This window comes from Caretta caretta, chromosome 13 (genome assembly GCF_965140235.1).
Source record: "Caretta caretta isolate rCarCar2 chromosome 13, rCarCar1.hap1, whole genome shotgun sequence".
NCBI lineage: Eukaryota > Metazoa > Chordata > Testudines > Cheloniidae > Caretta > Caretta caretta.
In genome coordinates this window covers 21,883,913-21,893,363 of record NC_134218.1, presented here as the reverse complement: position 1 = coordinate 21,893,363, position 9,451 = coordinate 21,883,913, and the positions used below count along the sequence as shown (strand labels likewise).

General features: G+C 47.3%; 1 protein-coding gene across 1 annotated transcript; it reads right to left on the bottom strand.

Moving 5' to 3' along the window:
- Positions 1-3,904: 3,904 nt before the first annotated feature.
- MAFB (MAF bZIP transcription factor B) lies at positions 3,905-7,673 on the bottom strand. The gene has a single exon (XM_048820448.2). The coding sequence runs from the start codon at positions 6,854-6,856 to the stop codon at positions 5,912-5,914; it is 945 nt and encodes a 314-aa protein (XP_048676405.2). The 5' UTR covers positions 6,857-7,673; the 3' UTR covers positions 3,905-5,911.
- Positions 7,674-9,451: the final 1,778 nt, after the last annotated feature.

The window sequence follows — 9,451 nt, the reverse complement described above, 5'->3', positions numbered from 1 at the left end:
TGCCGTCCTGCGGCCAAATTGTGGCTTTTCATATAGTATGTGCATACACACAAGCCCTTGGATAGGACAGTAATAAAGTCAGACAAATTGGCTTAGTGAATTTCAGGGAATCTAGTGAAATATCTTTAAGCCCTTAACAGTTGAGGACAGTTAGGGCCCGATCCTGTTTCTTTCGAAGTCCGTTCCAAAATCGACAGAAAAGCGATCAGCATCAGATCCTTTCTTCAGCAAATCAGGGAAAAAATTCGAGGAGCACCTCGTGCACATTTGCAGCACTCTCGCTTTTATTGACGCTTATCTTTTCCTTGGTAGCAACAGTGGGTGTGGGGTGGACTTGGATTCAGAGATCACTGCTTGCAGCTCTTCGCTTCAGAGCGCTTGAATACGAATCTGCAGATTTAGCTCACTGTGCTGTTGGGAGTAAAGAGAATGCAAGTTGCTGTGGCGTCTAGCTTCATCCGATCTCCCCACGTCTCCGTTTCTTTCCTGTCACTCCCTCTCCTAGTGACTTACATATTTCTTGGTTTTTCTGAAGTGCTGTGCTATCTGTGTGGGTCTTTCTCCCTTCGTGTCATTAGCTGCGTGACTCAAGAGAGACAGAGAACATGCATGCAAACCAGCACGTCTGGGGGCGAGGGGGGGGAGTTGGGGTTAAAGAGGGGAGTTGGTTTATTCGCCCATGTTGGAAATGCAGTGTCTCTTTTAGTCCTAATTGAAACCAGTTAGCCACAGCATTGGCTGTACAGTAGTCTCTGTATAAAACCACTGAGCTCTCTGTACGTCTGGCTGCCTCTGGCACGCCGACTGCAGCTGGTTCTAGGAGCATCGTGCGGACAGGACATGCGGAGTGCGTTCAGAGGGGCCGTCTGTACACAACGCTTAAAGAAACTTGTTTCCGAATCGGGCCATCCATCATCCCCACTGACTCCTGTGTCTACAGCCCTTTATGAATCAATAATGAGTCGGGAGATAGAAAAGTAAATATGCCGAGGTTTCATTAGTGCCCGCTGAGCAGTAATATTTAACCCTTTCGCGGCAGGGGGACGAAAAAGTGTCTCGAGTCCAGGTTTAATAAGCGCCAGGGGAAAGCAAACAGATGTGCAGGATGAGGAAAGCCCAAGAGGAAAGCGAAGTATGATGACCAGCAGTAATCTTGGGAGAGCGCCGGTACAACTTCACTGGAACCCTTGCTGGTTCTGAAATAAGCTGGGTCAATGTTTGTCTGCACCAAGGTGTTGCATGCGTGGAATTAATTTGTATCCGCCTCAGCACAGATCACGGAGAGCCCATCTGTATAGAGACACACTGGCGATTCGCATACATTGTTTTTAAGGGTGACCGTCTCTTACTGTCCTCACACAATTCGCCCTTCTGCACTATTCGACATTCTGCCTGCTCCTGTTCTAACCACACCTCGCCACGTGTGTATTGAAGGGACTTCTCCCGTCTGTGCTTGGTGACTGATCTGTGGGCTATTTTCCTTGTTAGCTTTACAAAAATATATACGCACAACTGAACATCATTTCTCTCATAATTCTTCTTTAATTCTTCCAACAATGTTACAGAAAGTTTCATGTTTAACCCCCCGCCCCCATCCCCCAAAATCCGTATCATTATTAGCATTTCCAAAGAGCGGGGTGGCGTGGTGGTGGTTTTACTGATCACACGTCTCAAAGCAATAGGTTCCTAACGTGGGTCGTTCCTCCTGGTGAAATAAGGAGGAAGGGATCGCCAGCTGTGAGCTTTTCGGAGCCATAGAAGATGCCCGCAGAGCAGGAGAAGTGCCCAAGCTCACACAGCTTTAAGCGGGTGCAGCGTGTTTCTCATGACACGGGAAGCAAATATACTGCTCTCTGATTATTTCAGGGGACACCCCGCGTCTCCACGCGCAGCTGGGTTCAGTTCTAACCAGAACGTCGCATCCCTCTTCAAAGCCAGTTGTGTGTGCAAAGGTGCTTTGCACTAAGTGGACACCCGCGTGCACCCAAGCGATCGAGCTGGAGATCCCTTCTTAGTCCTCTGTGGTGCTTTTTTAATTTTAAATGGGTAGCTCTTTGGTCACTTTAGTATTTCTACAAGTCCGAGCAGTTGTTTTTTAATCAGATAAATTAAAATTCATTCAGAGCACTGAACACTGCATAGACACTTCCTACATAAATGGACCTCTGCCCCTTGAACCTTTCCACTGACACCGTTATTCTGTGGGAATCCAGCCCGCTAAAGCCACTATAGTGCTCCTCGCAGGCCTGTTTTCCTATTTTTTTTTTGTTCAGTTAGCCCTGGTGATTTATTCAATGCATGCATGAGAGGACATTAATATGCGGTGGCAGTTCCCACAAACAATATTCCTCTCAGGCTTTCTGCAGCCATAGATTGGCAAAGAAAAAGGCAGTACATGGAAAATAAGGTTCTGACATCTTTTCTGTATAACCCACTGTCTCCCTTCCCAACGTTAAAAGGAAGGATGACATTATATTCCTGCAGCGGTCTGTGCACTGAGGTGTTTGGGATCAGACTGCTGCCCCTTTTTAAAAGCTAAAATGCTTCGCTATCATTTAGCTGGGCTTCCTGCGTCTGACAATGCAATGATGTGTATGGGGCTTAAGGGAGGATTTTGTTGTGGAGTTACTGTATTTGCTTTTCATTTTTCCCACACTCTGCTCTTAACTGATTTGTTTTCCAAACATGCCGTGTGTCATTCCTGCAAGGGCAGCTTGCTCTCCTTGGGAAGGGAGGATAGTTTGGGGGTTTTTTAAAGATGGATTTAAAGTTAAATCCCCTGTTCACAGTTTGAAAGTACCAATCCTCAACCTTCCAGGCTGCTGCTGCAGCTTTCCTTGCAACTTTCTAATTCCCACACCAAGGCGCTGGGCAGAACATAGGCTGGCTGCAATTGACTTAGATAAATGGTCATCATCCACTTTGGACTTTAAAGCAACTAATTGCTTAGCTGTTGGGATAGTGGCGATGTAGGGGGCTCTGGGGAAGAAGTAGAGCGGCAGTGTTGTATTCTCGCTCTGTGAGCACCTGCTGTTACTGAACACAAGGAGTTAATATCATTGTCATGTTTCAAAATGCAGGAATAAACAAACTGGGCAGATTGAGAGGCGAGGAAGACAATGGGAGGTGGAGTGTGCTGCTCGGATCCTAGAGGGACCCTATTGATCACGCTTTTAAGGTTCTAAACCTTTTAAAAATGTTTCGTTAGAGCATTTTAATAATGACTGATTTCTTCCCCAGCCCCCACTATAGTTCTCAGAGGGAGACATGTTAAACTTAATGGGCCCATGGGCTGCTGCATCAATAACTTTAAATTTATCTACACATCCACAGTGCAAGCAAGGGAGTTGCTTCGGAGGAGTGGGGGAGACTGTTTCGCAGGGAAAGTACAGACCCTTTGAAACCAAGCTTCACAGAGGGAGCCTGGGAAGTGTTTGAAAGGGAAACTCTGCACAACGCCTCCACTGCCAGTGAGACCTTCAGCTCTTGAATGTAACAAGCAAGCTGCCACCGTTCTAAGGTTTGCTACAGTGAGTCTGTACAAGTGTCCTCAGTAAGAACCATCCTGCTGTTGGATGCTGGATTTGAAAGTAGCACGTTTAGCTGCTTTAGCGTCTATCCGTGCACAGTAAATCCCATGGCATTGTGTTAGAGCAGAGTCTGGAGCCAAAACTACAGTGTAGCATAAACCATGTTAAGGGTTAGAGATGGATTTTGCAACTCTGCACAGATGTGTGTGGAATGATGACCCTCGTTGTAGAATTAAAACAACTTCCAAAAATCACTTAAAACCAAATGATGCATGTCAAAGATCAGCTTAGCTGGATCGTCCCCTTTTGATATATATTTAAGGTCCAAGAAAGTTTAAACACAAGACATTGGAGAAGTAAACCCTTCAAAGAAATGCCATTTCAATTATTTTAATAAGCAAAATAGGAAACAATTTTAATAACCAAAAACAGAAACCAGTCTGAATAAAACTACAATAGACCAGGTTTTTTTTAATATTTTTCATATCATAAGCAGGATTTGAAATTGATCCCTTCAGAACTTTACATGAAATAAAAACAATTTTTTTCGCTGCTGCAATGTTTTGATTTCAACACAGTTGAATCAGTAAAAACCAAAGATCGTTTTCTGATGCATGACTAATATCCACAATATTTAAAACTGCAAGCACCATGCTGTTCATTACAATCTTGTTATTACTGTTAATTTATAAACTAATACAAACTTAAAATGCATCTGGCCAGCAGTGCCAGCAATCCTAAAAGGAAACTAAAATAAGTTTTCATTTTGGTATTTTTGTCAGTGCAACGTAAAATCCTTTTTCTGACCTGCAGGAGGAAAAAAAGTAACACCCATAACACTCCAAACTACTACTACACAACTGCAAAGAAATTTGGCTAAAACTTTTGCTGCATGGGGAAACAGAGAAGCAGATTAAAAATCATTGCAAAATAATACACTTAAGTTGCAGTATGTCTCTTTAAAAAACGTTTCAGTTTTCTATACATTCCAAGCCCTTTCATCTTCTGTTGCCATTGATAAACCTAACTGAAATCAGAACTGGAACATGTCGTTGTATACTGTTCTGCCTACAGCGATTGCAACTGACTCATGTCATCCTGTGTTTTGGAAATCAAGCATCAATTGTTTCTTAAAATAAAACACATTGTAAATTCTTTGTTTCCTGAGTGTATAATAAATCAGAGAAAAATATGGCCAAAGCTATGAGCACTGCTGTCTGAGAACTGTCCTGACGTCAAAATAATAGGGTCACTGCCACTTAAATTGTGGAGTAGGATGTAGCTGCTTGTCTGCTGGCCCTTTTCACTATTATGACGGCCAGGTGTGTCAGTGCAATCGAGTTGCTTTTATTCTGCCCCAACAAACAAAAACCAAAATGAAAACTAAAGAAAAAATTACAACTTAAAAGTGCACCAAATATACAAAGTTGTTTTCTGAATGCAAATGCAAAATGCCCATAACGTTTTTTATTATCTCTTTACTTTAATAACAAACCATATAACCAGCCTGATGAAATGTTATTTTGTCTTCCTGTGCCGTGTGATGTGGCAGATATTTACAAGCTAACAACTATAACAAAACACAAAACAAAAAACCCCAAACAAACAAAAAACCCCAACAAAAACTGCACAAGCAGTAAAAAGTTGATAACGTGTGATGCTTTTCTTATCAATGAAACAAAGCTATGAACGATGATCAACATGCTAAAGTTAAACAAGAAAATGGTACAAAATAGAAATTATTACCATACATGTCCAGCATGCAGGATTAATATTTTTAATGCAGATTTTCGTATTTTTTTCTATATAATCAAGCAGGCAATAAAACTGATGTTTTTTTCTTGTCTCGTACTGAATGTCCCATCTGAGTCCCGTAACTACTTCTCAAAGCAGGCAATGTATGAAGGGTTTGCATATATTGTCCTTCCCTTATTCTCCTTCCCAAGCAGGTAGCATGTGCAGGAGATGCTGCTGCGTGAGTCTTCTTTCCTTTACTCCCAAACAGGTAATATGTGATCGATCGCTTGCTCATTGTCCCTTTTTAAAAAAAACAAACAAACCACAACGAGCCCACACAGTTCTGAAAGCAAGCGATCTATAAAAACGCTTGACGTGTCCTTCCTTTCTTCTGTTTCTTTCTTTAGCTGGCGAACTAAAGATAAAAAGTTGCACATCTTTCTCTCCCACCTCCCCCCTAGCCTGCTTTTCACAGCTAATCTAGGAGACAGGATGCTGCAAGTATTAAGTCTCTCTTCTTCCTCTCTCCCTTCTTTCTCTCTACTCAAGCAAGCAGATGGATGGAGATGTCAGAGGAGGATGGGAGAAGCGGGGAGGCGGAGGGGCGGGGGGAGGAGGGCGGGGGGGTTCTGTGTTTAAAGGACTCACATGAAGAACTCGGGAGAAGATGGGTTGTCACTGGTGGATCCGGCCTCCCTGAAGCCATTGCTGGCAAGTTTCTCACACTTGAGCTTGTAGGCGTCTCTTTCTCTGGCCAGCCGGGTCACCTCTTGCTTGAGCTGTTCCACCTGCTGGATCAGCTGGGTCTTCTCGTTCTCCAGGTGGTGCTTCTGCTGGACTCGCTTATACCTGCAGGACTGGGCATAGCCCCTGTTCTTCAACGTCCTCCTCTTCTGCTTGAGGCGGATCACCTCGTCCTTGGTGAAGCCCCTCAGGTGCCTGTTGAGCTCCCTCACCGACATGGAGACCAGCTGTTCGTCCGAGAACCTGTCTTCCACGCTGTTGGAGGAAGGGGGCTGCTGGTGGGCGCTCTGCAGCTGCTGGGAGGAGGTGGAGGAGGTGGAAGGGGTGGGAGACGCCTGGTGGTGGTGGTGGTGGTGGTGGTGATGGTGGTGCGGGTGGCCGCTGTTGACCAGGTCCTCGTGGGTGACCCCCGGGTACTGGTGGTGCTGCTGCTGCTGGTGGTGGTGGTGGTGGTGGTGGGCCCGGAAGCTCTCAAAGCTTTGGAGCTGCTGGGGCATCTGGTGGGACCCGATGAGGGCTTCCACCGCGTCCTCCGGGGTGAGGCTGAGCGTCTCCGGGTTCATCTGCTGGTAGCTGTTGGCCATCCAGTACAGGTCCTCCAGGTGGGTCTTCTGCTCCGTGGGGCTGAAGCTGGGCGAGGAGGGCACCGAGCTACAGGGCGTGCTGATGGGGGTGGAGGAGACGGAGCCGGCCGGCTGCAGACGGGTGCAGTGGCGGCCGGGCCGGTCGGCTCTGCCCAGGGGCTCCTTCTTCACGTCGAATTTCATCAGGTCGAAGTCGTTGACGTACTCCATGGCCAGGGGGCTGGTGGGCAGCTCGGGTCCGATGCTCAGCTCGCCGGCCATGGCTGTCTCGCAGGCACCTCTGGGCTGGAGCGCTCACTCCAGGGCACCGTCGGGGGGGAGTGCTGGCCGCGCTCCCTCGGACTCCAGGTCAACTTCGCGGCGGCGGCGGGCTGGCGGAGGGCAGCCGAGCCAAGCGGGCGGAGGAGGCGGAGGCACCCGGGCCGCGAGGCGTGGGGTAGCGGCGTCTGCAATGCAATGCAGGCTGCAGCGGCTCCCACGGCTAAGAAAACCCCACGGGCGAGGTGGGAGGCAGGAAGCAGCAGGAGCCTCCCCACCGCAATGCTGGCGGTGCAGCCTGGCCTCTTTTGCAAAGGAAAAAGCAGGAGAGATTCTGTGCCCCGGCGGGGGTCGGTTTGTAAGTCCTGAGCCTCGTCGTCCCCGTCCCCCTCCACCCGCTCCACTGCAGGCGCGGAGCCGGAGCTCGCTGCAACTTTCCCGGCAGAGCAGCGGGCGGCGTGTGCTGGAGGGTTGCTGCTGGGTGGGTGATTTTGGTGGCTGGAGTTTTTGTTTTTTTTGTTTTTTTTGTTCGCTCGCGATGAAGGGAAGGGATGGGGGAGGTGGGGAAATCTTGTCTCGGCTTTAGCTGCCGCCTCCAGCTCCTGTTGTGCAGCTGTGATTTGCGAGGCAGCCCCCCTGGCTGCTTATATTCCTTTCCCGATGACACTCAGAGAGAGGGGGCTGGGACCGCCAGGCAGCTTCTCCAATGGGAGCTCGGCCGCGGAGATCCTGGGGCTGCCGGAGGAGGGGCCGGGCTCCCACAATGTGACAGCTCCCGACGAGTCAGCTGACTAGCAGCTGGAGAACAAGACCAGGCAGCAACTCCAAACCTTTCTTTTTTTTCTTCTTCGTCTTCTTTCTTTCATGTTTTAATCTTCCCACTTTCTCTCCCCGATCTGCTCCCCCCCCCCCTTTCTGTCTCACTCCCTTCCCTTTCTCTCTTAGCCTGTGTAATTCACAAAGAAGAAGGGGGGTGGGGGCAGATCCAGCGTATGTTTCACTTGCTGGCCATCCCTTTGTTCTAAATATAACGAAGTCCCTCTGCCCACTCTGTTTTGTGGGAGTGGGAGGAGGGAATGGTTTGAGGGCAACTTTTAATTGTCCGCTTTCCAGGGGCACAGTCAAAACACTTAATTTGTTGGAGGATTCAACCATGATTGCTGCTTGTGGGGGGGGGGGGGTGAGAGAGAGAGGGTTGGGAAAAAGAGGAAAATAAAGAATAGTTGCCCACAGTCGGTGTGTGCCAGCTGTCGTTATATAATCGAAGAAAACCTCAAGTTAAAAATACCTCCCCCCAGGAAAGCAGTTAGCGCTGGCCCAGACTATTGCAAATATCGGGGCGAAGGGGAAAATGGACGGTAATTACATTTCAGTTCTAAGGAAGATCTTTGATTTCCTCTTCTGCTCCTCGAGTGACTGCATGCAAAGAAGAATCGGGTTGTAAGATTTTTTTGGGGGGGGGTCCAGTAACAGGACTGTGTTTTTGTTTGAACATTTTGTAACGATTAAAGGAGATTAAGGTTTTTTTTTAACTGTTTTTACGCTCAAACAGACATAAAGGACGACCCCACGTGGCCGTTTTGAGAAAAGCACCAGCTAGAGGAGACAAAAAGAGGAGCACAGAGAATTACAGCTGAAGATGTAGAGGGGGGAAAAAGCAAATCGGTGCAAGAGGAACAGAAACAAACAAGGAACATTTCTGTGATAATGAGCTTTACCCTATACCAACAGTGTTAACGTCTCCCTTTAAACCCCCACCTGGAACATAGAGAACGTGTTGACATGATCATTCTCTACTTGAGTCTGCCGGGTTTCCTTCCTCCACCTGACTCTTTCGACATCCACAGTAATAATACCACTGTCGTTTTTCTGCCTGTGTCATTATTCAATTACTTAGTTTCTGATGCGCACACAAAAGTCCAGGCTGATTTTCAGGATGGACAGAGGCACCTTTCAGGGAAAAAACGTGGTGGTACTTTTTTTTTTTTTACCCTCCCCTCGTGAAAAAGATTCTATTCAAATCCCAAACAGGGAAAAGCAAGAGTATTTAAAAGTAGCCCCAGGGTTCGATCTCAAGTCTGTTGCAGCACGGAAAGAGTTAAATGTAATATACACACGGTGTTTTTTTCAGCTCGAATCCCAGTGGTTATTTCTACTTTTCCAGCCCGGGCATTAGACAAGATGCGACGACTTGCTTTATTTGTGTTCTGTTTAAAATGAACCATACACTGGGTCGCAGACAGAAATGCAGAGCATGGGCTCTCAACCCGAAAGTTATAAATATCCCAGTTAGAACAATCAAAACTTTGGGGACAACCCAAAAATTCGGGGGAGGGGGCCGTGGGGGAGAAAGTTGGGAGAGGATAATGCAATGAAATACCACCTTAGTATTAGGCACGTGTGTGTGTGTGGGGGGGGGTATTTTGTGTGGCAATGAAATGTCCGCTCGTTTCGTCTGAATTTCTCCAGTTACATTTGCAGTATAGATAACACCCCATCCATCAATAACGCTTTAGATCCCTGGTGTGGATCCGTGGTTCAGTGTTTAACCCCCTCTCTTCCCACGTACACGATCCAGAAGCTTTGCCCTCACCAGGG